Source organism: Akanthomyces muscarius, chromosome 1 (assembly GCF_028009165.1).
Source record: "Akanthomyces muscarius strain Ve6 chromosome 1, whole genome shotgun sequence".
Taxonomy (NCBI): Eukaryota; Fungi; Ascomycota; class Sordariomycetes; order Hypocreales; family Cordycipitaceae; genus Akanthomyces; species Akanthomyces muscarius.
In genome coordinates, this window is record NC_079241.1 from 5861309 (window position 1) to 5888657 (window position 27349).

At 53.7% G+C, this 27349-nt stretch overlaps 8 protein-coding genes across 8 annotated transcripts; 2 read left to right on the top strand and 6 right to left on the bottom strand.

Moving 5' to 3' along the window:
- Nucleotides 1-286: 286 nt before the first annotated feature.
- On the bottom strand, nt 287-1678 carry LMH87_006979 (uncharacterized protein; the record flags this gene model as incomplete). Its single annotated transcript, XM_056191997.1, has 3 exons — nt 287-1140; nt 1233-1394; nt 1477-1678. 3 exons carry the CDS (start codon nt 1676-1678, stop codon nt 287-289), a joined length of 1218 nt encoding a protein of 405 aa, XP_056060260.1.
- Nucleotides 1679-1698: 20 nt separating this feature from the next.
- LMH87_006980 (uncharacterized protein) lies at nt 1699-2331 on the bottom strand (the record flags this gene model as incomplete). Its single annotated transcript, XM_056191998.1, has 4 exons — nt 1699-1964; nt 2131-2168; nt 2226-2233; nt 2293-2331. The coding sequence occupies 4 exons, from the start codon at nt 2329-2331 to the stop codon at nt 1699-1701; spliced, it is 351 nt and encodes a 116-aa protein (XP_056060261.1).
- A 2684-nt stretch (nt 2332-5015) lies between these two features.
- On the bottom strand, nt 5016-5673 carry LMH87_006981 (uncharacterized protein; the record flags this gene model as incomplete). Its single annotated transcript, XM_056192000.1, has 5 exons — nt 5016-5048; nt 5265-5341; nt 5393-5426; nt 5549-5595; nt 5658-5673. 5 exons carry the CDS (start codon nt 5671-5673, stop codon nt 5016-5018), a joined length of 207 nt encoding a protein of 68 aa, XP_056060262.1.
- Nucleotides 5674-7658: 1985 nt separating this feature from the next.
- LMH87_006982 (uncharacterized protein) lies at nt 7659-11841 on the top strand (the record flags this gene model as incomplete). The annotated part of the gene is made up of 8 exons (XM_056192001.1): nt 7659-7717; nt 7777-7811; nt 7866-7889; nt 7977-7995; nt 8066-9116; nt 9178-9674; nt 9732-10139; nt 10413-11841. The coding sequence occupies 8 exons, from the start codon at nt 7659-7661 to the stop codon at nt 11839-11841; spliced, it is 3522 nt and encodes a 1173-aa protein (XP_056060263.1).
- Nucleotides 11842-12803: 962 nt separating this feature from the next.
- Nucleotides 12804-15980, top strand: LMH87_006983 (uncharacterized protein; the record flags this gene model as incomplete). Its single annotated transcript, XM_056192002.1, has 1 exon — nt 12804-15980. The coding sequence occupies one exon, from the start codon at nt 12804-12806 to the stop codon at nt 15978-15980; it is 3177 nt and encodes a 1058-aa protein (XP_056060264.1).
- A 749-nt stretch (nt 15981-16729) lies between these two features.
- On the bottom strand, nt 16730-19306 carry LMH87_006984 (uncharacterized protein; the record flags this gene model as incomplete). The annotated part of the gene is made up of 6 exons (XM_056192003.1): nt 16730-17020; nt 17080-17385; nt 17439-18876; nt 18948-18979; nt 19063-19124; nt 19294-19306. The coding sequence occupies 6 exons, from the start codon at nt 19304-19306 to the stop codon at nt 16730-16732; spliced, it is 2142 nt and encodes a 713-aa protein (XP_056060265.1).
- Nucleotides 19307-20813: 1507 nt separating this feature from the next.
- On the bottom strand, nt 20814-22869 carry LMH87_006985 (uncharacterized protein; the record flags this gene model as incomplete). The annotated part of the gene is made up of 4 exons (XM_056192004.1): nt 20814-20836; nt 20896-22538; nt 22592-22758; nt 22834-22869. 4 exons carry the CDS (start codon nt 22867-22869, stop codon nt 20814-20816), a joined length of 1869 nt encoding a protein of 622 aa, XP_056060266.1.
- Nucleotides 22870-23663: 794 nt separating this feature from the next.
- LMH87_006986 (uncharacterized protein) lies at nt 23664-27277 on the bottom strand (the record flags this gene model as incomplete). The annotated part of the gene is made up of 5 exons (XM_056192005.1): nt 23664-23767; nt 23825-23963; nt 24013-25071; nt 25126-27191; nt 27259-27277. The coding sequence occupies 5 exons, from the start codon at nt 27275-27277 to the stop codon at nt 23664-23666; spliced, it is 3387 nt and encodes a 1128-aa protein (XP_056060267.1).
- Between the last annotated feature and the right edge of the window lie 72 nt (nt 27278-27349).

A 27349-nucleotide genomic window follows, 5' to 3' on the forward strand; every position in this document is an offset into this window, starting at 1 on the left:
CTTGAGCACACATAAGAGCGGCCTGCGAGCACCGCTCTCAAGGCGTCACTAGATAGACGTGCTTCTTTAAAAGCTTTTCGTCCACTTAAAGAACACAGGTTTCCAAAAATTTCAATTTTTTTTTGACTCTCAATAATCCATTTTTGATATATATTACACGCTTTTGTTACAGCTGCATACTTTTTTCTAATTGTATGTGAACGCAACTGCACCCGCTGCAAAGTCTAATAAACGCTTTTGTTGCCAGACGGGCTTCTCCCTCTTCTTCCTCTCCCTCTTCTTTTTCTCACCTAGCAAGAAACGACATAATCGAGTCAACGACGGCAGGGTTGCGACGCATATAGAAGGCGACGAGACTGACAGCCACGGCCATGCCGACAGCCTTGGCAGGGCGGCGGTACGCCCACGCGACCGAGAGGAGCGAGTTGCGGAGGTCCAGCCACCGCAGCTCCTTGGCCTGCCTCTCGAAGTAGGCCTCGCCCTCCTGGAGCGTCTGGCCCGCGGCGCGCCGGGCGTCGCGCGCGGTCCTGAGGGCGCTGGCGCGGGAGATGCGGCGCCACGCGCGCAGGCGCTCGGGCGGGTGCTCGGCGAAGAGCACGGCGGCGCGGGCGACGAGCGCGTCGAGGTCCATGTTGGCGGGGACGCGGCCGAGGATGACCTGGAGCAGGTCGGGCTCGTCGACGTCGAGGATCTCATCGCGGCGGTCGACGACGATCTGGGCAAAGACGTAGATGCTGAAGACGGGCTCGCGGGCGAGCAGCACGTCAAAGAGGCGGGCAATGTCGCGGTAGGAGTCGATGTTGTGGGCGTACATGGTCAGGGTGCCCGCAAGGGCGTAAAAGGGCTCGACGGCGGCGACGTGCCGCAGGAGGGCCGGGTCGGCGGCGGCGAGGACGTCCGGGAGCAGGCGCAGCTGCGCCGTCGTAGGCCCGAGGTTGGGCAGCATGAAGTCGCGGATGCGCAGCACCGAGAGGCGCGCGACGCAGGGGGACGCCCACGCGGGCCGGAGCACGAGCAGCAGCACCTGGCATATGTCGTGGTAGCCCTGGAAGTAGCACAGGTAAGGGCACGTGCGAAGCACCTGCGATATCAGGGCCGACAGCTGGCTTCGGCGCCATTCCAGGTCGCTCTCGGAGAGGTCTGGTGGTTGCGGGCGCAAGCAGAAAAAGGGTTAGAGAAGCTGGGACAGATGGGCCGGCGTGGAATCGCAAGCTGTGCAGGACATTAATTACCATGAGGGTAGTAGACGAACGATCGGTTCACGTCCAGCTGGACCTGGTCCTCGTCGCGGTGGCGAGGCAGCTCTTTCCAGCTGCCACCATCATCTTCGGAGCTGGGGAACGGCTCGTCGTTGGCGGTTGTGCTCGGCGCAGGTACTCCCAGCAATATTGGCCCTAAGAAATGGTTTGCAGTCGTCAGCGGTCGTACGTCGAGCTGAGCGCAAGTATGGCAAAAAGGTGGTATGAAAGGGCGTACAAGCTAGCTGCCGTAGCTTGTCGGTCAGGAAGCCACCAGCCGATTCCGCAAGGCGCTGCAGCTCGGGAATATCAGCCTCTGCACAGGCGGCACGGATCTCGTCCTGCTTCTTCTGGTCGACCTGGACGACGCCATCTGGCTCGGCAGTCTTGTCGGGAGGTGTCGACGTCGTCCGCTCCGTGTGGCTGCTGTCCTGATCCATGGTTTTAGGCCGTGACTGGCCTAGCCCACGTTGGGCGGTGGCAAGCCGAATGAGACCGTGGGACGCGCGCTCTGTGGACAATTCGGCGCCAACGTAGACAGTTGCAGGATGGGACGGCGGACTCGGGGGCGCTTGGGGGGTTTAGATGAGAGTGGCTTGGTGTGCGGCCAGCGCGAGGTGTGAGTTCGTGTCGTGGAGATTGATTGGACGTGTGTTGGCCACAGCTCTCCTGGTGCTTGTGCTTGTGCTTGTGCTTGGGGAGCTTGGGTGGGGCCCGGAAACGTCACTGTCAGTGTTTCAGTGGCACGAAGGAGCTGTGCTTCAGCAGATTGCAGGGGCATCGCCGGGCGTAACGGGCCTTGACTCCCGGCCCCCCGGCTGGTGGCCACAGCGGGCTTTGACACAAATGTACGGATAGGTAGGTGATGGTAGGCAAATAGATAGCTACCTACCTAGGTACCTAGGTAAGGTATCAAGGTTTTCAGCCAAGCTGTCCCATCTCTGTCAGAGCGATAAAAATGATAATGTCGTGCTGCTTTGAAATAACCTCTTTCTCTTGCACAATCATCAACATCGTTGGTAGTACATGCCGCGTTGTGTAGACAATCACCTACCAAGGCTACGACTAGTTGGATTTCAATGAGCAAACTCATCGCGTTGAATTGTTTGAAAACTCGAGGTAAGAAAAAGCCAAGCTATCGGGAATGCTCTAGCTTGCGTGCCTGTTTGTGCCTGTGACAGCCGTCTCTGCAGACGAGGCTGCAGGGACATATGCATGCAATGCGGCGGTATCGTCTGCTGAGCCGTTGATATTGTTCCAACACCCCCTAGGTATCTACCAGGGTAGATGGTTAGTTCGCTGCAGGTGTTGCAGGACAGGCGGTCATGGGGTCGAGCGCAAGCCGGCTCATCGGTGTGCGTGTGACGTACAAAAACGCGTATGGCTCATATGGGATTTTGATGAAAAATGCAATATGCGAGGGATGCGAGTCTACCTAGGTAGGTATTGACCGAGGCCCCCTCGTAGGTACTGGTACAGCGCCCAAATGTTAGGCTTGACGTGCCAAGACCAAGCCCAGCTGCGCCATACAGGGGGTACTCGGTTCTAGACTGCTTGCCCGCACGGAAACATTGCTCATCTCCAAAAGCCAAAGCAATGCACACCAATGCATGCACGCATGCAATAAACAGTTTGCGTCCCCATCCATCCCATATTCCGCCGCTAAATCCATCCCTGTGGCTCTGGGGTCGCTGTGTGCCAGTGGAGCAGCGCGGAGGCTCATCGACCTTGAATTTATGACCTGTCACCTTGAAACGTTTCGACATTGACCAAACAAAGCTAAAGAACGACAATACGGAGCAGTTCATGCGGAAATGGCGTCTAGCTACCGGGCTAGGCTCGTTCCATCCGGCTTTATCGAACAGGGCCGGTCCTGGTGACGATAGCCGAAGCGTAACACGACCACACTTCGATGCTCTTGACACCAACACGGCCGAGATGATGATGGCCTTCCATTGCCTGCCTGGCACTCACCTCGGCTTCATGTCCAGGCAGCCGCTAGCTGAACAATCCGGCGCGACCGACCGTTGGCCAAATTACGACCAAGCCCGTGCACAAGTTTGGTGTTCTCGGCCCACTGCCCACGGCACTAGCCTGCACCAAACTCCAACCAGGTCCAGGTAAGGTATACACCAAGGATGACGCTTCAGCTCTGATGTTGAATTTGTCGCACGCAATCAGGGCTGCCCGCCACGTCGATCACTCCGACAGGGCGAAGAGTTTGCCATCGACTCATCATGTACATGTCTAGACCGCCACTGTCGTCAGTCCGCACAGCCATGTGTCGGGTTGCACTGCGCCGTCATGGTCCAACTGCTTCCTCAGTTTCTCCCCAGCAGGCAGCGCAAGTCACGGCGCTCGCATCGGATGGAGAAGAACCAGATGCGAAAAGCTTTAGCTTGCTACCGTCCGGCGCAAACCGAGAATCTTGTCCGGTAATCGGTTCAGCTGACACAAGCTAAGTAGCCTGACAGAAGGACATCCTAAAAGTTGCCGTAGATACTGGGGATGCCAAACAGTTCTCAAGCATGACATTTTACCAGCCGTCAGACGAACCAGACGAAGCAGAACTGTGAGCCCAATTCTCACCTACGCAGCAGATGTCCAGACAGCCCTTCGATGTGACCAATCTATGCGCCTGGGAGGGGGACTTGACGTCCACCAATTGGGCAATGATTGGGCATGGCAATCTTCTCAAATGGTTGCTTCCTGTAATTCCAGCCCGAAAAGCCGTAGACATTCAGAATACTGGCCATCTGGCCAGCACGTGCTGGTGATTGGCTGAGAAAGCACACTTTTGATTCGGGTGACTCCGCTGGTTTCAAGTCGTCACTGGCCAACAAGGGCAGGCACGCCGGGTTGCATTAGCCTTATTCCTTTGCAAGCCAGTGTCCCACAATGTGCTCGTGGGTGACTGCCGAGGAGTGACCAACCTTGCAGTCGTGTTCATGCACAGGGCGAATTCTAACCCGCAGGCTCGGCGCTGTTACATGCGTGAATGATTACACGCCACCGCCGTTTTTACCTTTATCAGAAACGCCTCGTGCTCGTTGTGATGAACCGAAAGCCAATCAAGAATAGCTGGGTATTGTATCGGACGCTTTGCAAACATTGTGGCAGCCGCACCGTCCTGGCTCACAGAGATGGAAGCCTTCTAGCCCTGCCACAAGGGTATTGCTGTGGTGCATCGGTATTCTTCCGTGGAAATGATGGGGTCATTAGAATGCTTTGTAATGACCGAATTCCATTGTCATGCTGGCTGCCTAATAAACGCCGATGTGAATGCGTGTGAGTGGAGAGACACGGTCACGCCCACCCTCGGTATGTAAGTCGTGCGGCCCGAGCTGTTGTACTTGTTGGCGAGAATTAGCTTATTGGGGTCGTGCAGCAAATGTAGTGCCTGCTCGTATATGGCCTAAGAAGGTGCTTTGTTCTTGCACATGCCCTAGGGCAGAACGAGTTGATACACCCTTGGCCATTCGCGTATGGCAAGTGTCCGGGCTCGATAGCAGGTTGGCAGGCAAACGACCGTAACGACGGACTTGGCCAACTCGCGAAGCCCGGAACCAGCTACATTACGGCCTTGCTTCACAAGGCCGGGGTAGAAGCTAGGCAAGACAAGACAAAGATGTGGCAACGGACTTTGCTGAAACAGAAACTTTCCCAAGGAGCAATAATTGGCCCCTAATGCACTGGCCTGATTTGAGTACGGGCGGGACGAGGTAGGCTCTGGGTCCGTTGGCTTTTGTCCAGAACGTGTTTTGTATTGTTTCGCTCTCAATCGTGCTCGTATAGTGACATCGGCACAAGCTTGATACTTGTCAGCTATTTGTGCCTCGTTCCCTTGTGTCGGATAGTGACCAGCGGCCATCCATGCTGGGCAAACATGTTAACTGATGGGGGTCACCAGAGCCGAAAACAAAGCCGTCGGTTTAGACCTGGCGTTGCCGCCGATCCTATTGTCTGTCCAACGCTAATCATAGGTAGGTCATACGAAGCAAGCTACCGTAAACGGGGTAAAGTTACCGGGACGGGGCGTCGTCGGTGATGACGGAAGGTGGGAAGTGGCAGTGACCGGCCCGCCCAATCAGCGGAGAGGCGACCTATCAGTATTAGCTAGTGAGAGCAGAGGGCCGTCCGTCAAGTGTAGGTACCTAATGCATCCAGCTGCAGCTGCAACTTGCAGGTCTAGGTAGGAGGTGTGACCGTGACTGCTGCGGGCATTTTTGGCAGTCATGTACCAAGTAGGTAGGGCTCCGAGCTCACTACTAAGTATCTACCTACCCCCTCCTAAGCGAGCCGGAGCATACGGACAGGGCGGCATGGGCCTGAAGGTGAAGGGTCAGGGGGGTGTGCTCTGTGGCGGTATCAAGATGGCAGGGTGTGGTTTGGTCAAGTGGGATACCGGTACTTAGGTACCCATGCGTGAGTTCATGTGTAGGTCTAGGAAAGCCTATGCGTTCGAGCTCAGTCAGGACGACTCGGAAGGGCAAGCGAATGGATGATACTGTGGAAAAGAAACAAGAGCCGAATTCAGAGATCGAGTATAACAAGTAGATGCGCCGTATGCTGGAAGCTCTCGTCCAATCTGATGTTTGGTGCCGGCAAGGCGCACCCCTCCCGCCCAACGCATCAGCGCTAGGGCAGGCACCAACCACGACAGGAACGTTAGCTGTGGCTGTGGCTGGCAAGCTGGCGCTGGCAAGCTGGGGGGCCACAGAACAACTTTCCTGACGGGCTGTGCTCGTGGTGTTGGGTTGCAGCAGAGCCAACTCTGCTTGTATGCTCAACCCCAGGGCCGCTGAAAATATGCCACGCAGGCCCGCTTGCCCGCTTGCCCGCCTCTAGCTGGTGGAGCCTCTTCACTGAATTTTTCTTTCCCTGCCAGGATCTTCGTCCCGTACCGTGCTACCTGGCAAGACCAGCTGTGATTGAAATGGTGCAGACTTGTAAGCTTCTGATCCCATGACGGGGCTTCTTTTTAAAGATGAAGGAATTTTCGCTGTTGTGCAACAGTGAACAGGGTGGACCAACGGTGTAGAATGCTGTGCTCAGCAGCCAGCCAACGTGGCGCTCGAGGTAGGTAGATAGCCTGTAAGTACAGCAGCTTGTGCTCCATACCTGTAACTTCAACGGTAGGTACCAAGGCAGGAAGAAAATGGGCTGCGCCGAATCTAACCACACATTCATCAGGATACTTTGGAGAGAGGGGAAAGACTGGCGATGAGTGCCCAAGTGCATGCAAGTAAGGTAGGTCCAGGATCCACGAGGTGCTTCGTTGCATGACCATGGCTTTGCCTTCCAGTAGTCTTCGTAGTTGAACATGCTGCGCTGGACAAGGGTTCTCCTGCCCCAGCTCGGACAGGCACAATTTACATGATCAAGAGGCCTCTTGTGACGGCAAAGTGCCTGACGTAAAATATCGTCTTTGCATCTCGCCATTGGAACTACGAGATGACATGTGTACGTCTGCATCATGTACATATATATTCCATCGTCTGTATTATACTTGGCTATTGACTGCATGGTGAGGCTGGCCTACCTAAGGTACCTACCTAGGTACTCATGAATGCCAACCGGGTACCTACAGCGTCTGGGGCAGCCCCCACCAGTACTTGGGTGCCGCTGTGGACATTGCTGCTGCTGCTGTCTTCGCACAGGCGGCACAGCTAGCAAAGTAGGTACAGTGGGCTGCAGGTACATCCTCAGGCCCTGGCCATGGCTGGCAGGCCTACGCCGCACCTGGATTGGATTTAAGTACCAACCTACCCAGCGGACTGCTCCATTCTCTCCCGCACGCACGCCCGAGCCGTAGGTAGGTAGGTACTCCAGCGCGCACACACCACGTTATAAGGTACGCTCTCTTCTACCGTGGCCCATCCATCACCCGATCTCTTCGCCGCCTTCGCTGCCGTCTTCCACCGTTGCCTAATTTCTTCCTCTTCTCCGACCTCTTTACAGATTACGGCTGGTCTGACTTTGGTCAGCCACTTATTAGAGTCTGACCTTTTTTGCCCTGCTCTTCCGATAACTTGTGCCGCCAGAGTTCCTGCTACCCTCAGCCCGGCCGCCGCTTCGTACACCACAGCACGCTCGCCTGACCTTGCATCAACCTGCAGGTCGAGGTAGTCTTACCCGCTCTCTGCTCACCACCACTACCACCACCACCACCTTATTTTCCCGTACTGGGATTTTGTTTCTCAGCATCCTTGATCCATTTGATTCTTTGTAGTCTGATCAGGTTGGAAGATGCAGCGACTTTTTGCCTTGTCTGTTTCGTTTTGGTCGGCAGCACAATAACGTCTGGTTTACATCACCATCTTCGATAGCAGAAACTTCAGCTGCATACTTCGACCGTCTTCGTTTGCCGCCAACTTGTTTTTGACCTTGATTTGCCGTGTCGGTAACTACTGACAGGTCATGGCTTTTCAAACCAACGTACTTCGCGACGGCCAGTGGGTTACCGAGACGGTCAATTTGCAAGCTGCACTCGAGGCGTCTGCTTTTGAAAAGCCCCCTTCTGACCCGAACCCCCCAGAGCCACCAACTCTAGGCGTTTTGACAAGAACTGTGGTAGAAAGTCCGGTCACGAAATGGATTCTTCCACTGTCAATCCGGTCCACTAAGCAAACGGATATTGCCTTCATCGGGGTACGTCGTCGCGGCTTGCACTTTGCGCAGTTAGCCCACACTATACTGCTCCAACGTCCAAAACTAATAAGTCATTTTGCGCAATAGGAACATTTCGTCCAGATCAGTGAGCTCGGAAAGGACGGCCAACTTCACGAGGTTATCAGAAAGAAAGGGTTTGGGCCTAAAATTCGAAGTGCCGTCGTTCTTGGCGTAGGCTCAGACTCCGGCATTATTAATGGTACTGTGGCAGTCCGAGCCAAGTCAGAGGACGGCAGCCCCCAATGGCGTCAGCCGGCTGCTGAACCAGACGACTCTCCAACGCCTCAAGCTGGCATCCCTCCACAAGTGCTGGCCCTCATGCTTGAGAATGGTGACATAGTCTTTCTGTTCCTCCGTAAGAGGCCCGACTCGACACTCGAATTCGTCGTCAGCAAGCACAAGCTGCCAAGATTAGTTCCATACATCGGTTATCATTTAGCCGTAGATCCATCTTCTCGATACATGGCTGCTTCGACCCCCGAGGGTGTCTTGATTGTATACGAGTTACAGTCTTGGACAGACCTCAAGTCGCGATACATCGAGGATGGATCTTTCTCGCCCATTCGCCGGATTCATTTACGCACTGTTCAAGGAGTCATACACAACATGAACTTCCTTTTTCCGCGTCCCGAGGACGACTATCACATCATCCTTCTGCTCATTGTCATTCGCAAGGAAAGGCCGACTGCTGAGCCGGTTTCGAGAATGCTTACGTACGACTGGGAGCTTGGTGATAACCTCAAGACTGTCTTTCATGAGGAAAAGACTGGAAACCGTTTACCGGCCGAGCACAAAATGCCAATTTTGTTGATCCCGCTCAAATTCAAAACGGCTTTTTTCGCCGTATCTAAGAATAGTATCGGCGTCGTCAAGCATGCCCTATCTGGCTCTCCCGAGTATGAGCGATTGAGCACCGATATGCCAAAGCGAACCAAGTTTCACAACGGCAAGGGTGAACCGTTGTGGACTGCATGGACGCGCCCAGCACGGCGGCATGCATATTTTCAGCGAACAGACATTATATTTCTCGCCCGCGAGGACGGCGCCTTTATCTTTGTGGATATCGACCAGAAAGAGATGGTGCCTTCCGTCATCAATGTCGGCTGTTTGGAAACCAACATAAACACAGCTTTTGCAACATCGTACGATCTCTTTTCCGACGTCTTGATCGTTGGTGGAGACTCAGGCCCTGGTGGCGTATGGAAGGTACGCAATCGCACATCGCAGTCGATCCCTTAGCTTCACTGACACCCTGCTTCCCGGACAGCTGGCGCCTCGAACTGACCTCGACCAAGTTAATGTAACGCCAAACTGGTCCCCTGTTGTTGATGTAGCAACGACCTACGAGCCGGTGATAGCGAGAGACCCTGGAGCTCGACAGAGAAATGGACCCAGTATGACCGGCCGAAAGCCCGACAGCATCTTCACAGCATCCGGGAGAGGCTGCAAAGGAAGTATAACGCAATGGCGCTCGGGAGTTCAGGCCAAGATCGGGCTGGATATTGAATCAGGTGAACCAAATAAGCAGGCATGGATTTTCCCCGTCAACGAACAAGGAGGTCCCGCTCTCTTTGGAATTCTCACTCTCCCGCACTCAACTCGGGTCCTGCAATTTGCCAAAGACTTCAGCCAGGTCCAAGAGATAGAAGGCGAGGATACTTTATTGGATCTTTCCAGCCGTACTCTTTTTGCAACCCAGCAACCTGACAGCAGCATTTTGCAAATCACCGAAGCATTTATCTGTATCACCGGCCCCGCTGAAAAGTATGCTCCGTTTGACCGTCGACGACCTCTGTTTGAAAATGCTGACAGCTTTGCTAGATCTCGGACAACATTTGAAGAGTTACTTGGCGCGCCTGACATGCGAATTGACAAAGCCCATAGCCATGCGAACGCGATTATTCTGTGTGCGCAAGACAGAGACCGAGCTGAGATATTCGTCGTGAAGCAACAAGCTGCCAGCTTCAATCTTGTCAAGACCTGGACGATAGAGGGTGAAGTCACGGCCGTGAGCCTCTTGAATGTCCTGGGGGAGAGACTGGCAGCTGTCGCATCTATTGGTGAAGGGCAGCCGAGTCTCTCTCTCTACACATTGGATGGCCACCGGAATGCCGAGACAGCTCTGAGCACACAAGGTAACGCAGCTGATTCTCTGGGCCTTGAGGCTATAACGAGCATATGCGCCGTGGATGACGAGTTGAAAGCGCCCGTGCTAGTACTGGGTACCAGGTGCGGCCACCTGATTACCATGCCTGTCTCCCAAGACGAACCGGGGCAACTCACTTGGGTGACAGAGACTGTGGGAATTTCTCCAGTAGAGATATTCCCTGCACCACAATCTCTGCATTCTAAAAAAATAGTTTTCGCCAGCTGCGATGGCAGCTTGATGATGCTGTCCAATTATTCAGCGAAGAAGCGATGCTTCTGTTCCAAAAGTGTCGTTGTACCGACAGATTTGAACGACCTAGCTATGCCCTCACCACCTATACATTCTATTTGCAGCCTCGACGATAACCTTTCGGAGCACGTCGGACACATGTCATTGCTCATGCTGGCGGGATCCAGAATTTTGATGACGGATATCTGGCCACAAGTCGGGCTTGTGCCCCGATCGATGACGCTCGAGGGATCGCCCTCAAGAGTTATTTACTCGCGAACATGGAAGTGCCTCATCGTTGCTTTGCTTAAGAATGACCGGCCAACCCTGGAATTCTTGGATCCCGAGACAGGTGCAATGATCTCTGACCCCTCGGACAAGGAAAAGAATTCTTCAGAGTTCATTTCCGGCTTGGGTCATGAAGGGGACCGAATTTACGGCCTGCACGAATGGCTCTATGTCAAAGATGGGCGAACCTTTTCTTTCATTCTCGTGACGACGAAAGATGGCCGACTCTTAATAGTGTCATTGAAGGAGACGGAAGCGATGACAGAAGACGGAGCGGTGCGGCGTCTCAAATACTGGACACGATACAAGAAATGGCTTCCTGGGCCAGTCAGCGCCATCACCGGCGATGCTGATGGGCTGATATTCTGTGTGGACCGCACACTGCACTGGGAGGTTTTGGATCTGGTCGATAAAAAGCTCAAGCCGATGAAGGAATATCAACTGGACTCTCCAGCAGTTCAGCTGAAAATAGTGGATGGCAAAATTCATGCTTTGACATTGACAAACTCGCTGGAAATTATCGACCATCGCACAAATACCGGAACTGGCATGCTTCTGCTTCACACGGATCAGGTGGCGAGGCGGACCATCCATATGCTGGACATTGGCAGCAACGTTGAAGGCTCAGAAGCCGGACCCGTTACGTTATTGGCAGACTATAGAAATGGATTCGCAGGTGTATGGGTTCCCCATGGCCAAGACAACCACGAGCTACAGGCAGTGTTCGAGGGTCTTTTACCCAGCTCTGTGCGTCGCTTTGTCAAAACTTGGAGCCGGCCGCCGTGGGTGGCTGCGAACCGAGCATTACGCTACGGGGCGCTACCTAGCAGCAACGACGGGGCAGAGATTCTGGGGGTAGGGTTGGACGGTGCCTTGTATCAATTTACACTGATCGAAGTCGAGCTCTGGCGGCTTCTCTGCCTCATACAGACTCTGGCACATCGCAGCCCGTTGCTATATCCGCTTTACAACCCAGCAATAGGCAGCGACTCTGGTGACGAGGATGCGGAGTTGGAGCCTCAACTGCATCCCAGATTGATGCACATTGATGGCGATATTCTGGAAAAATGTACAGAATGGCGGGTGCTGGAAAAGATAGTGGGCAACGGGGACGGGCTCGATTTGTTCTGCGAATACCTTGACGGCATCGAGGGCGGGTTGTGCACCGGCAGCTTCCGGGACAGCACAGATGAAGAATGGCGCTACAACAAATATTTTGAAGTGGCCTATGATATATTAGAATATCTCTTGGCCCCAGTTATATAGGCCATGATAGCCCAGGTAGACACTAGCATTGGTTTCGCTACGTTTAGTTGGAGATGTTGCATCGGCGCATGGAAGTGTTGGCCCACGTGCTATATTTTCGGTATATACGTGTATCATCTACTTGTGCTCTGGTGAAATGTGACTCGAGTTATAGACAGAGCTGATAGGCAAGTAGATTCAACGGACTAGTTACCGTGAGGTCATGTGCGTGCCGATTGATTCTTTGCATGTCGAGGCTACCAGTGAGTCAAGCAAGGCTGATGACTCAGACTAGGCATGCCTGCTCTAGGAGGAGAAAGGCGTGCACGGGTTCTGAAAGGACTTTGACTAGAAAATGCAAGATGGGGGTCAGAGCTTGGGAGCTGAGGAAGCTTGTTGGCACCTTGGCTTGCTAGGCAGGACATGTCACGATGCCGTTTGTACCTTGGGTAGTTGTGAAGTGAGCAGCCCTCTGACTGCTAACTGGTGGCGATGACAGTGACAGCCGCGGGGCAGCAAGCCCCGCCATCAAGTGCCCCGCCACAGGGTGCGATAGGCCGACACGGCGACAGGGAAGTGTTGGCACAGTGGGTTGTCGAGTTACTCAGTAGAATTACAGGGCACACAGAGCCTGCCTGGGTTTTATTAGGTATACCTTAGTGGCCATGGCCAGATCTAGGTGTCTTGCTGGGGCTCGCCATGGCTACGGCCAAATCCTGTGGCACAGCCAGAGGTTTAACCCCACATCAGCATGCCCATTTGGCCAGACAATCGAGAGGCAAAAAAAAAAAAAAGTAACTGGCCATTAAATCCGCGCGCAGGCAGGGCTTGCTTGCTCTGCACGAAAACCCCGTTGCTTTCTTCCACCCTCCATCCTCTACAGCCCCCGCAACATCGCCGAATCGCGGGAGGAATAAAAAACAGACAAGGCCAAAGCCTGTAGCATCGACCACGGGACTTTTTCTTTCGCCTACCGATCCAAAATGGCACCCAAAAAGAAGGGAAACAAGAAGGGCCAGGACGACTGGGAGGCCGACCTGGGCGAGAGCATTGCCCCGCCGGGTGCTAATGGCGAGCCCATCGCCGACGATGCAAATGCCAACGGCGACGACGAAGCCGCCTCCGGAGGCGGCGGCGGTCTGATGGCCCAGCTGCGCAAGAACAAGGACAAGCGCAAGAAGAAGGGTGGCCAGGACAACGATTTTGTCGACGGCGAAGACGCCTCCGGCGCCCCCCCTCCAGCCGACGACGCCGACAAAGCCCCCGAAGAGGCCACCATTGACGACGAGTTTGCTCTTCCTGTCAAGAAGGGCAAGGGCGGCAAGGCCAAGCCGGAGCCCGCGGCCGCGGCTGCTGACGAGGACGGCGAGGACGGCGGCCGCATCCTAACAAAGGCCGAGAAGGAGAAGCTCAAGAAGGAGCGCGAGAAGCAAAGAAAAAGAGAGCAGGCTGCCAAGAAGAAGACAACCACTCCCGCAAAGGCCGAGCCTGCAAAGCCTGCGGCCAAGGAGACAGCTGCTGCTGTCCCCGAGCCTTCCACTCCCGATCCTGCTGCCGACGCCGGGGGCAAGAAGAAGAAGCTCCCCGCTCACATTGCCAGAATTCAGCAGCAGCAAGAAGAGCTTAGACGCCAAAAGGAGGAAGAGGAGCGCATCAGGGCTGAAGTCGCCGCCAGGGACGCCGAAGCTGATCGTCTCGCCGAGGAGGACGAGAAGCGCAAAGAAGAGGCAAGGGCCCTGAAGAAGCAGAAAGAAAAGGAGCGTATCGAGCAGCTCAAGAAAGAAGGCAAATTCATGACCAAGGCCCAAAAGGAGGAAAAGGCCCGCAATGAGCGCAAGCTCCAGCAGATGTTGGCGGCCGGTATCAAGGTTGGCCCTGCGGACGAGGAATCCGCTCCTAAGAAGAAGGCCGCCCCCGAGAAGAAGCGCAAGAGCAAGATGGAGCAAAAGGCCGAAGAGGAGGCCGCCCTTGCTGCCGCTGCTGAGAGAGCCAGGCTGCAGGCTGAGGAGGCCCTGAAAAAGGCCGAGGACGAAAAGAAGGCCAAGCAAAAGGAAGAGGCCGCTAAGAAGGCTGCCGAGGAAAGTGACGTTGAGGACGATTGGGAGGCGGCTGCTGCTGATGATGACGATGTCAAGGACAGCTGGGATGCTGATAGCGACGAGGAGGCTGAGAAGAAGGCCGCGGCCCTGGCCTCGCGGCCCAAGAAGACCGATGAGGATGAAGACTCTGACGACGACTCTGATGAGGACAGCGAAGATGACGAGGAACTCTCCAGAGCGCAGGCTGCCGAGGCTCAGCGGAAGAAGGAAGCCGCCGAGCGCCGTGCCATCGCCCACAAGGCTGCCATGGATGCCCGTTCCAAAGACGATCTCCGATCGCCTATTTGCTGTATTCTGGGTCACGTCGATACCGGTAAGACCAAACTACTGGACAAGGTCCGACAGACCAACGTCCAGGAAGGTGAAGCTGGTGGCATTACCCAGCAAATTGGTGCCACATATTTCCCCGTCGAGGCCATCAAGCAAAAGACTCATGTCATCAACAAGGACGGCGCTTTCGAGTTCAAGGTTCCTGGTCTCTTGGTCATCGACACACCTGGCCACGAGTCTTTCTCTAACCTACGATCCCGCGGTTCCTCGCTCTGTAACATTGCCATTCTGGTTGTTGACATCATGCACGGTCTTGAGCCCCAGACTCTCGAGTCGATGCGTCTGCTCCGCGAGCGCAAGACTCCCTTCATTGTCGCCCTGAACAAGATTGACAGACTCTTTGGCTGGAAGAAGATTGACAACAACGGTTTCCAGGAGAGTTTGCAACTTCAGAACAAGGCTGTTCACAACGAGTTCGACAAGCGTCTGTCCGAGACCAAGCTCGCCTTTGCCGAGCAGGGTTTCAACGCCGAGCTCTTTTACGAGAACCCTTCCATGTCCAAGAACGTCTCTCTGGTTCCCACCTCTGCTCACACCGGAGAGGGTATCCCTGACATGCTCAAGCTTATCATCCAGCTTACCCAGGAGCGCATGACCAATGCCCTGATGTACCTGTCCGAAGTTCAGGCCACAGTTCTCGAAGTCAAGGCTATCGAAGGTTTCGGTATGACCATTGACGTCATTCTCTCCAACGGTATTCTGAAGGAGGGTGACCGCATCGTGGTATGCGGTACAGAAGGCGCGATCAAGACAAATATCAGAGCCCTGCTCACACCGGCGCCTTTGAAGGAGTTGCGTCTCAAGTCTCAATACGTGCACAACAAAGAAGTCAAGGCTGCTCTTGGTATCAAGATCAGCGCCCCCGGACTGGAAGGTGCCATTGCTGGTTCCCGCCTGATGGTCGTCGGCCCTGACGATGACGAAGACGATATCGAGGATGAGGTTCTGTCGGACCTTGACAACCTGCTGAGCCGAGTAGAAAAGTCTGGACGCGGTGTCAGCGTCCAGGCCTCCACCCTCGGTTCCCTGGAGGCTCTGCTGGACTTCCTCAAGGACTGCAAGATTCCCGTCGCCAACGTCGGCATCGGCCCCGTCTACAAGCGCGACGTGATGCAGTGCGGCATCATGCTGGAGAAGGCGCCCGACCTGGCCATCATGATGTGCTTCGACGTCAAGGTGGACAAGGAGGCGCAGCAGTACGCCGACGAGCAGGGCATCAAGATCTTCACCGCCGACATCATCTACCACCTGTTTGACGCCTTCAACGCGCACATGAAGGAGATGCTGGACAAGAAGCGCGAGGAGTCGAAGCTGCTGGCCGTCTTCCCCTGTGTGCTCAAGCCCGTCGCCATTTTCAACAAGACGGGCCCCATCGTCATTGGCGTCGATGTCATCGACGGGCAGCTCAAGATTAACACTCCCATCGCCGCCGTCAAGACGAACCCCGTCACCAACGTCAAGGAGATTATCAAGCTCGGCCGCGTCACGTCGATCGAGCGCGAGCACAAGCAGATCCCCGTCTGCAAAAAGGGTCAGCCCTCGGTCGCCATCAAGATTGAGATGGGCGGCACCCAGCCTACCTACGGCCGCCAGCTCGAGGAGTCGGACCAGCTCTACAGCCACATCTCCCGCGCCAGCATCAACTGCCTCAAGGAGTTTTACCGCGAGGAGGTGACGAACCCCGAGTGGAACCTGATTGTCAAGCTGAAGCCCCTGCTGGATATCCCGTAAAAAAAAAGTCAGATTGTCAGGATTGTTTAGGGAAAAGAGCTTCTCTAGAGTATTTGTTTCATCTTTACGAGGCATGAATCTGACGATGGAAGATGTTGAAAATATTTTGACGCCATTTTTTCTTGTGCTCTTGATCCTGGGTCTGGGGAAAAAAACAAAGCATGACGGTCGGTATCTACAAAACGAAAAAAAGCATGACGAAACAATTTTCCCCTTTTGTGCTCTCTTCTCTATCCTTTTACAACTAAAATTCGAAACTACATAAAAAAATGTGCAAAGGAATCATTTCCAGGGTTGTTTTTTAGAGTTTAATTCTTTGTATCTAGGTCAATATTACGTTTCAACAATTTTTTTTTCTTCTCGTACGATTTTATAATTCACTAGTTGGTTGTGCAAGCTTATTCCGTATAAAGTTCGCCGAGATTCAGGTTCAGACATACAACGCGTGCCATGTGTTGGCTCATATACTGACATCAGTGCTCGAGCACAGGGTTTCTTTTTGCGTACAAGACGCATGTATACAGCTTTTCATTTTTGTCATCTCTAAAACATTATAAAAAACAAAGAAAAGAATAACCCATTTTCCCTCATGCCTTCTTTAGTTTATATCGCGTCCCAATAAAAAAAAAGATTTTTTTTTCCGTAAATCAAAAGTCTTTGTCTGCTTTTCTCTTCTTTCTTTAGACCTTCATAAAACATGTCATTTCAAGTAAAATCAAAGTCAACAAACCCCGTCATTCTTTGCGAATCTATTTGGGATCGGCAGTGGCATCATCAGCCGGGGCGCCATCGGCATCCTTCATCTCGGCGTCGGCGCCGCCCTCGGGGGTCTTCTCAGCCTCAGCAGCCTTGCGAGCCTCTTCCTCAGCGGCTCTTTTGGCAGCCTGCTCGGCGTCGACGCGCTCCTGGACAGCCTGACGCTCAGCCTCGACTTTCTCAAAGTGGCGCTGGACGATGGGGCCGGCCATGGCGCGGATCTCGTCAATCTTGGCGATATATACGCCCTTGCTGGCGTCCTCGCCCTCATCGTAGAGCCAATCCTGCATAAAGGGTTAGTATTTGCGTTTTTCTTTTACGTTTCGAGTAAAGATTGACATACCTCGCAAGCCTCAAGCTTGGCGCGCATCTTCTCCTTCTCCTCGTCGCTGGCGAGGTCAGCATACTGCTCCTCCAGCTTGGCGCGGAGGTCGTAGATGTAAGCCTCGAGCTCGTTCTTCTTCTCGTCAGTGTCGGCGACGAGCTTGTCCTCCATGACCATGGCGGCTTCCTTCTCGGTCAGGGCGGCGCGGGTGGCATCATCCAGAGACGAGGTGCCGCTGGAGATGGGAAGATCACCAGCGCGGACCTGCTTCTTGACCTTGCGGGTCTTCTTGGGGGCGTCGTCCTTCTTGTCCGTGTCCATAGCCTGCTATGATGTTAGCGTTATTCACGGGAGAAAGAGAGAGAAATAAGTCTTACCTCGGGGTCACCCTCCTCCTTGACCTCCTCCTCAACTTCCTGCTCGACGACGTGGTAACCAGTCTCGACATTCAGAATCCCGTGAATGTTAACACGGGCCTTGAGGCGGCAGACCATGAAGTCATCAGTCTCGGTGGGTTTGACACCTTTGACGGAGAAGCGGCCGATCCAGGGGTTCTGCTTGCCGGGGAGGTCCTCGGGCTTGGCGTAGCGGGCCTCGAGGTCATAGGGCTGCTTGCGGTAGAAGGTGAGAATCTTGGTCGAGGGCAGAACACCGCCCTTGTTAAAGACGGTGAGGCTCGTGTCCTCATCGGGGATGTCGGCAGCCTTCTCCCAGGTGAACTCGATGGGGTAGCTGACAATGTCCTGGACGGCAAAGTCGCGGACACGGAAGACGGGGGAGAGAATGGCGCAGCTGAAAGCACAGCCACGGGCAATGGCCTCGTCGGCGTTCATGGTGAAGGAGAGCGGCTTGCCGAAGAAGGACTGGAGGCGCTCCTTGAGAGCAGGGACACGGGAGCCAGCACCGACAACCTCGACGATGTCAATGTCCTCCTTGGTAAGCTTGGCCTGAGCGAGAGCGGACTCGAGGGGCTCAAAGACGCGGCTGAGGAGGGGCTGGATCATCTCCTCAAATTCCTGGCGGGTGATCATGGCGGAGACGTCAATGTCGTTCATGAGAGACTCAATGTTGACGGGAGACTGCTGGTTGGCGGAGAGGACCTTTTTGCACTTCTCGGCGGCGGCAATGGTGCGGGCCATGGCGCGACCGTGGGTGTGGATGTCGGCATTGTACTTGGTCTTGAACTCCTTGGCGAGGTGGTCGACGAGGGCCTTGTCAAAGTCACGGCCACCAAAGTTGTGGTCCCAGGCGGTGGACTTGACAGCCAGCTCGCCCTTGCGGAACTCGACAATGGAGCAGGTGTAGTTGGAGTGACCAATGTCGACGAAGAAGACGCGCTTGGGGGGCTCCTCAGGGCCGGGGAGGTCGAGCTTGGTGATACCCCAGCCAAGAGCGGCGGCGGTGTTGTCATTGATGAGGCGGAGAAGCTTGAGGCCGGCGAGCTCGGAAGCGTCGAGGAGGGCACGGCGCTGGGCGTCGGTGAACCAAGGGGGGACGCTCATGCAGATATCGGAGACGGGGAGCTTGAGCTCCGCAGCGGCCGTCTGCCTGATCTTGCTGAGGTACATGCCGACGAGCTGGGTGGCAGTGAACTTTTCCTTCTTGCCAAGGTAGCTGACCTCGGCGCCGACCTGGCCATTGACGTCGACGAGGGGGGCCGTGATGAACTGCTGCTCAATCTGGACATCGGGGTCGTTGAAGGCGCGACCAGCAAGGCGCTTGAGGCAGTTGACGGTGTTCTTGAGGTTGGAGATCTCCTGGGTCTTGGCCGTCTCACCAAGGTACCGGGATCTGGGACCGAATCCGACGAGGGAACTGTAAAGCGGCGGCTGGTTAGCGGAGGTGTAGGCTTGAGGGGTGTTTTGTAGAAATCTGGCGGTACGTACGGAGTGGCACGGTTGGAAACTTCGTTGGTAACCTGCATGGGCGATCGGTGGTTAGCAAAATGGCCAGACGGAAAATTTGGCCAAGGCAGAAGCTGGCATGGTTGGGCAAACGCACCACATCGACACCGCGGTTTCTGGCGACGGCAATGACCGTCTTAAGGGTACCGAAATCGACACCTGTGGAGAGAGAAGAGAACAATGTTAGTCAACGGCTCGCGACAGAAACAAAACATTCCAACGCCCAGGCCGTGATTCTGCAGTTTGGCGGTTGTGTGTGTGTGTGTGTGTGTTTGTGTGTGTGCGCCTAGGCAGAGCGGTGGGCGAGGTTCGGCGAAAAGCCACTTACCGACGACACTCATGATTACTGTGTGACGAATGCGAATGTATATAAAAGAGAGATTGTTTCAAAGAATATCTTCCCCAATCAGCCGCGATTTGTTGCAAAAATCGAAACGGTGAAGTCTATTCGGAGGGTGGTAGGGTGTTGTTTGGAGGTTCGAGGTGGGAGGAGGGGGATGATGGCGGGAGGAAAGGTTTGGTTCGCAAGGCGGGGCGGCGGACGGTTTGATGGGCGCTTGGCGGGTTGAGATTGGGAGAGAGAGAAAAAAACGTCTTTGTAGCAGGAGCACGGCTTGAATATTGTCCTGCGACTTTATTTCATCCTCTTCTAGAAAGATGGAGAACCTTGGATAATAATGTAGAAAAACAGTACGATTTTATTAGGACGTAAAGGTAGAGTGTTGTGTAACTCTCAAAGCGGGAATCCGACAGCAATTATACATGCCCAGAGGTGACGAGCTTTTTTTATCATATGTTTTTTTAGGCTTTGAGTTTAGCGGTTGCTACAGCGGTCGGTACGGCCACTGGGATGGTTGCCGGCCGCCACAGCGCGTGGACGACCAGCACCTGCCTACCTACCTTGAGGTAAGGCCGCTGGGCCAAATGATTTTTTTTTTTCTCTTCGTTGCCTGGTGGCGGCGGGCGGTGATGAGCTGCCTCAGCAGAAAAAGGTACCTCCCGTGCTAGCGCGGGGCTCTCCCCTGCTGGGTAGCTCCGGCACGCTATTCTGCGCACGCCGGTACACGCTTTCGGGTGCCCCGCCATCGCTGGCACATGTACACCTTCCTCGGGCGCGCCGCCAAGACGGGTCAAGCATTGAGTAGAAGCTCGAAGAATTTTCCAGAGCCGCCTTTGCGCATCCAGCAACGACTACCGGTAGATAGGTAGCTATCGACACCTGGCTCGCTCTGCCTGAACCAGCACGCTGACTGCAGACTGCAGTGGGCCTCAATCGCGCCGCTCCTTGCTCTCAATGTTGCCCATCACGCTGCAGCTCCCTCTCATTTAGTTGCACGCTTCCCGCCAAGCACAGCAGCACAGCCGCCATGTGATTCACGCACTCCCCCCTGTCCGTGCCCATGACGACAATTTACATGTCTCATCGGTTCTCGACTTATTTACCCGCTCTTGCTCACTCCCCGCCATGATCCCCGCCCAACTGGCCTCACTTATACCCGGCTGACCTATAACCTGTCTGCCAAGACAACGCCTCTCCAATATCACGAAACATTTCTTACGACACATGACTTTAAAATTTAAATAATACTAAAATATTTTCAGTAGCAAATCCTCTTGTAAATGCTCCAACCACCTGCTTCGCTTCACTTTGATGACACATTACCCCCTCCGCTACTGCCTTCACCGCGCTCTCCTCCCTCACTGCCAAGCCTTGTTTCCTTTGCCCGTTGTGCTGTCATGTACTTCTTCTTGTCCTCTTCACTCATGAAACGCTCCATGAACTGACTCTGTAGCACGCTGTTTCCGCCTTGCGTCGCTTGACCCTCAGAGAGCACGCCTTCCACAGAATCATGAGCCCCGTGCCTTGCCCACTGCGGCAGCACCGATTCCCCTCCGACCTCCATAGAATCATCGACATGCTCGAATATACCCTCTTTGGTCCGCTGACGGGCTGAAAAGATACCATCTACCTTGTCTGGTGGTCGAACTGTGCTCTTTGCCCTTCCCAATCCCTGCTGCTGACCAGCCGAAGCGTCGGGAGCCTGCAACAACCTCGCCTCTCTCGCCGGAATAAAGGTTTCCGGCACAACATTCAACTCATCTCCCTGCTCTTCTGCCTTTTCCACCGCTTCTCGTGCTGTCGTCGTCGTGTCTGCTGCGGCAGCATCAGCCCTCGGCCCACCCCACGTCCTCTGTCCAGCTGTAAAGATCCCATAGACAGTGTAATACCAATTGAAGAATGGGTTTAAAATGAACATGAGTGGGTATAGCCAAGCCTTGAACCGCCGAAGCTTGAGCCCAAAATACAGCATCAGTGCCCAGTTCAGGCCAAGCGACACTGCAATGAAGCCCACTGGGAGGTCGTGGATCGTCGCCACGGTAGACAGCAGCGCAATGACCATGATGAAAAACAGCAGCGACGTCGTTCGAATCGTATTCTGCATGAATCGAACCAGCACCAGAATGGGGTATCGTTTCCATAGTCTCCAGTCTGTCAGCATACACACCTCGTTTGTCATAAACCCCAAGAACCATCGACGCCGCTGCTTAACAAGGGATCGATATGTCTGGACGGCTTCAGTTTTGCAAAATGCCGAGGTACACATCTGGATCTGATATTTCTTTTTCGCTCCAATCATAAAGAGATGTGTAAGCCATCTGTCCTCGCCCAGGTGGCATTTTGCAAAGTCAAACAAGTCTTCGCACTGCTCTGCTTTATCAGCAAAGTAGTACTTTGCCATTCGTCGGAACGCTGACAGCCGAAGCATTGTCAAGGCCCCGGGAAGGCAAGTCACCGAGCCGCACCCGGACTCCACTGTCCGCTCGAATAGTTGGCCGTGTATGTATTCGATATCTTGTAATAGAGTGATGATGCTGTGCTTCTTTGTTGTCGAGGTAATCACGCCAGTCATTGCCAGCATGTCCTTTGTGTTGCCTGGACTGAGTTCCATGTCGTAGACAAAGTTCTGCAAGCATACTCGATCCAGGATGCAGTCCGAGTCAATAAATAGAATGAACAAGTTGTCGTTGCGCTTCAAGTAGCGCTCGTATACCTTGTCAATCAGTCGGAACGTCAACTTCTGGCAATGCCGTTTGCCTCCGTGAGGAAACCGAGAAACCGTTACCCTCGAGGACTTGTACATGACGTCGATGCTGCACGGATATGATCCCATCGTTTCGGGCACACCGAGTTTGGCAATGGTGTTCAAGTACAGCTCGTCTTGCTGGTCACCGTCAAACGACAGGAATACGTGGATGCAAGCAGCCGGGTAATCGCAGTCCACCACTGAGTTGATTGCAGTGACCAGCACATCTGGCTCCTCTCGATAGCAAGGCATGACAATGACCACTTTGGGCGCCGTCACATCGTCCAGCACCAGTTTTATTCGTTTCGTTCGGCCGAGTTGGTTCGTCACGAGTTGATAGATGCAGAAAAGCCACGGCACCGTCAGGAGCACGGCAAAGCTCCAAAACGCAAACGACTGAAGCGCCATGACTACTGCTTCCGGCCAGTAGCGGGTGACTTGGTGCGGCAGAGGAAGCGTTACGATCATGACGGGCAAAAACACCAGTCTGCGTGATTGTCAGCAAACACGGCGCAGAGAACAGTCGGCCGCGAGACATACCTCATCAGAAAAAAAGCAAATCCCACTACAACGCAGAGCGCTTTGATGGACCAATGCTCTGCCTTTTGAAAAGCCTTGAAAATGCAATAGAGAAATGCTGCGAGCCAAAGGAACCACTCTAAAAACGCCATCATCATGACCACGCCAACAACCGATGTATAAACAATCTGGGCATGTCAATCAGTCTCATTCCCGGCCGGACACCATTTTGCACAGTCAAAATAAATCTTCAGGGTACTTACGTCTTTGATTGGCCATGTAGCAGATTCCGAAGCCATAGCGAAAGCTGTTTGCGAGGAAAAACAATACTGTAGGAGGTTCGCCAACGGTGATTTGCCTCGGCGGCCGTCTTGCAACCGCCATTTATCAGTCCCGGCGGACAAAGGAACAAGGTTTCAAAGCATGCTTCACGCAAATTTCGTTGCAACACCGCCTCCTGCAGTCGCCCGTGTACCACTTTTGCTTGTGCACTGCTCTACCATTTACGAATGGCAGGAGCCACTTGCCGTGTTTGCTATTTTAGCCATCTCAAGTTTCACAACTGCGGAAACGAACGTGGCCCTTTGTTCTACACGCGCCCACGCCACGTGAATGACGTACTTCCAATTTCTATATTTAATCTAATGCGGCCTCAAAACTTGCTTCTTAGATGCGTGGCAGATGTGATCTGCAAATAATACTGATATCTGAATAGCGATGCACAGTCCTGATGTGACTTGGCAAGGAGAATTGGCGCCATTATTAAGAAGGCAACCGTCTGTCAATTACGTTTCCTTTGAGCTGGCCGGAGATCCATGCCTATTCTGCGGCTGCAATCTCGGCCGCGCCGAGTGGCTTGACGCACCCGTATCGTATCGGGGGATTAATCGCGATGGTGCGTTTGTGGTCATCATGGCAGCTGCGACGCGAGTTCAAGCCGATTGCTACTAACGCATTTGGGCCTGAGCCCATCTGTGTCTGTTGCAATCCGCTACGGGGACTCCTGCAGACCCGGCAATGCTGTGTGTGACTTGACCTTGGGCGGCTTTTTGCGATGGTTTACTTTTGATTTGCCTCGCGATTGGCCTTTGCTCTACCAGTCCACATCGCTTAACTGCAGTTTGCGAGCTCTCTGACCTCGATCCTTGCTTGAGCGTTCAACTCGATTGTGGTAGAATGTTGTTTGCTTCTCGCCACCTAAGCCCCCGTCAGGATTTACCATTGTAAAGCAGTTGAGAATTGGGATGTGCTTACTGTCTTGGTCGTCACTTTGCTGCAAATCATAGTTCAAAACCAGGTTCTTGATGCGTTGCTGCTCCTCCCGCTCGGCTTGCTGTGACGATTTCATCGCGAGGGCAAAAGCAGAATCAGACGGTAATTCGACAGTACGCGTCTAAAACTAATTAGCGGGGGCGCACATGTAGGGGTGTTCGTACACGTACCTGTTGACGGTTGCCCTTCTTTGTCAGGAGAGAAAATGCCATCTTGTTTGCTGGGGCCGCTGAGCTTTCCAGCAAAGGCTGTCCTTCCCCAGCACTATGGTCTCGAGCCTTGGGACGCACAGGAAGGGGCACATCAAACTGTTGCTTACGCTCAAACTTTCGCGACTCAAGACTATCCGACATCATCTTGGCATACTCTCGCTCAAAGTCAGCCTCGTCTTCCGGATCAATCGCTTCCTCCTGTCTCGTGACAACGATAGCCTCATCGTAGTCTTCACTATCGGCATCCGAATCTTCAGCTAGTTCGTTGATGTCATCTTCGTCTTCGGAAAGGCTATCATCGTCTTCATCCACATCAGCGTCGCCCTCAATCTCGTCCAAATCGCCATGCTCGTCGTCGGATGAAGCGCCACTAGTCGCGTCGTCCGCGTCGGCATCGTTTGCCTTGTCTGCGCCGCTAGACTTCTGGTCCATGGCCACAGCCTCTTGAAAGGCCTTTGTGGCTTCTTCTAGATTGGCAGCAAACTTCCACTGAGGGCGAGTCAGACCAAAAGTGTCTTGCACGATGAAATCAATATCCATCGGCAGTGCAATCTTTGTGTGGACATAGTATTGAAAGAAGGAAAGAAAGTAATCCAACTTTTTGCCTGCAGCGCCACGATTGAAGAAGACACCACAGGTCTCCAACATAGTCGAGATGAGCCGTATGCGAAAGAAGTCATCAGGCGGATCAAACGAGTTCAAGCGACCAGGTACAGGAGCGCCGCCGTAGCCAAATGTGAGAATCTTGTACATGGCATCGAAGATGACGGGGTGCTCCAGCATGCGATAGTTGTACAGCTCACTGAGATACTTGACTTCCGCAACTCTGCGCTGAAATGTTCGAAAGTCATTTTGTTCGAGGCCAAAAATAATGGACTCAATGACATTGTCTATGACTTTGACAACAAAGGCAGGATGATAGCGATAGAGGGCGCTAAGCAGGATGGCGAGTAGATGCACGTTGCCGTACTTAACTTTGCCAGGCTTGGAAAATACTTTTTCGAGCATGGCAACAACCTGAGATTTTTGGTTAACAATATAAATCGAGATGCTAGAAGTGATTTAGCTTACGTCGCTTTCCTCCCAGTGCAGACGCCTAATCTGCTTCAGAATCTTGCTGTAATTTCTCTTTGTCATGTCATTGTAGACCAGCTTTCGGATAAAGAGATCCATTGGTGTTCGCTCTTTCTGTTCGATAGCTGGACGCTCGGGTGGGTCGACATAATAGACAGCGTTGTCAATCAGCATCCGTTCCGGCTGACCGATATGCTGAACCGACTTTTTGCGCTGAAGCGTTTCCAAAAAGCTCACCATTCGTGGAGCAGTATCCGGAGTCTTGAGCAGATACCGGCCACAGTTCTCCAAGAGATTACAGAGAATCTCGATGTTCATTCGCGAAAAGTCATCGAGACTGACTTTGAGGCAGTGGAAGACGACATGCTCGGGCACCACGCCGAATTTGGTGAGCTCAGCGAGATAGCGGATGTTGCCAAGACGGACCTGGCCGAGAAAGTCCTTTTCCTTCCTGCGCTGCAAGCTTCGAAACTCCGCATCCAGGTAGTCCACGAGACCCTTGGGCACATCTGGCATGTAGCGACCTAAGGTGGCGACAAGTCGGGACCAGGATGGAAGCAAGTCTCCTCTACCCTTGGGCACCTCGGTGAGCGCTTTGACAAGTCGATTGCGAGAGGCTTTGGAGTTAAGATAGCAAAAGTCGATTGCCATCTGATCAATAGTTTCTTTACTTGTTAGTTCTGGCAGCCGGGCAAGAACGGCATCGACTTGTGCACCGATTGTCTTGTTTGCAATGGCCATAGACTGCTCTTCGGCCGGATCCACAGCGGCAACAGCTTCCAATTCATCCACTTTTTTGCCAACTTGATCTTCGCCGTCTGCCTTTTTCTTTTTGCCATCCTCCAGCAACATGGATGGAACTTTGCCCTTTAAGTCGACAAGGTTTTCGTAGAAGCGTCGCTCTTCATCGTCGTCCCAGATACCCGATCCCTCGCCAGAAGAGCGCAGATACTCTCCCGTCTTTACAAGGCCGATCCCAGCACCAGAGGCGTTCAGTGAATCCTCCGAATCTTTCAGATCAGGCATCTCGGCGCCAATAGCGTCGGCAATGACCTGAGCGTTTGAGACAAGTCGATCTTGAGCCTTGACCTGTTTCTCGTAGTTTGCTTGTCGGTCCTCAAATACTTCGCCACTTTTGACATATGCCTCCGCATTGCGACGAGCCTGCGAGTGTATAGACTTTTGGTCGCGGACAATGTGGTTTTTGACGTCCTCGAAATACTTTTTCAATATGTTTTTGAATTTTTCCGACAGCTCTGGCGGCGTGAAAGGCTGGTCCAATCCACCACCTTCAGCATCTGTGGTGGACTGTATGGGCTCTACTGCGGCACCGTCTTCTTCAATCGTTTTTCTGCCGTCAGCATTGGTAGGCTTAACACCAAGAACATCCCAGCTAAAAGCCTTGACAAAGATGACGAGCAAAGGAAGGTTGGTATGCTCGCGATCATAGCCGAGGAGATCTTTAAGGACCTCTAGCGGAAACGGCTCGGCAGATGTGCCATTCTTTGCGCTGGCGCGGGGTTTGATTTCAGCCGATTTCGAGGCTACCGCTTTTGTCGCATCGTCGGGCTTTACGGCATCGTCTAGGGTTCGCAGGACACCAAGCAGCCAAAGCTCAGTAACAACTCGCAGTAACGCTCTCTGTCTCGTAAGGCGCTCCTTTTCCTCCTTTTCGCGAACTTCCTGGGGGAGAGCCTTGAGCGCACTCTTTTCCGGCGTCGCCATACCCCGACCCAGAAGCCAACTGAGGTGCTCCGTAAACTCGGCAGGGCCAAACCGTTGGTGCAAAGCACTAGCAATCTCGGCGCCGGCATCGACCTCGCCAGGTGTCTTGAGCTTGCAGAGGCCCTCGTAAAAGGCGGATATTATCTCGGAGAGGTATTTGTGGAGGCTGAGAGTGCGAATTTCCTGGAGAAATGTGCTCAGGGTAGAGGCGGTGATTGCGGTACGGAGTCGCTTAATAAATGCGGTATTTTTCTTGAGAGAGGAGTCGAGAGAGCCGTTGACCTGGTAGAGATTTGCCTCGCCAGCCCATACTCGCTCGTTTGTAGCGCGCAGTTCGCCTGTGTGAGAGTTAGCTATCAGACAGCCCTACCGAAGGTTCTGGAGACTGAAAAGAAGAGGACGAACGCTTCCTGGCGCGATCCATTTCGGAGCGCGGCTTGAATCAGTAGTATTAACAGCAATAATGTAGTGGTGAGTGGCTACATCCGGGCGCTCG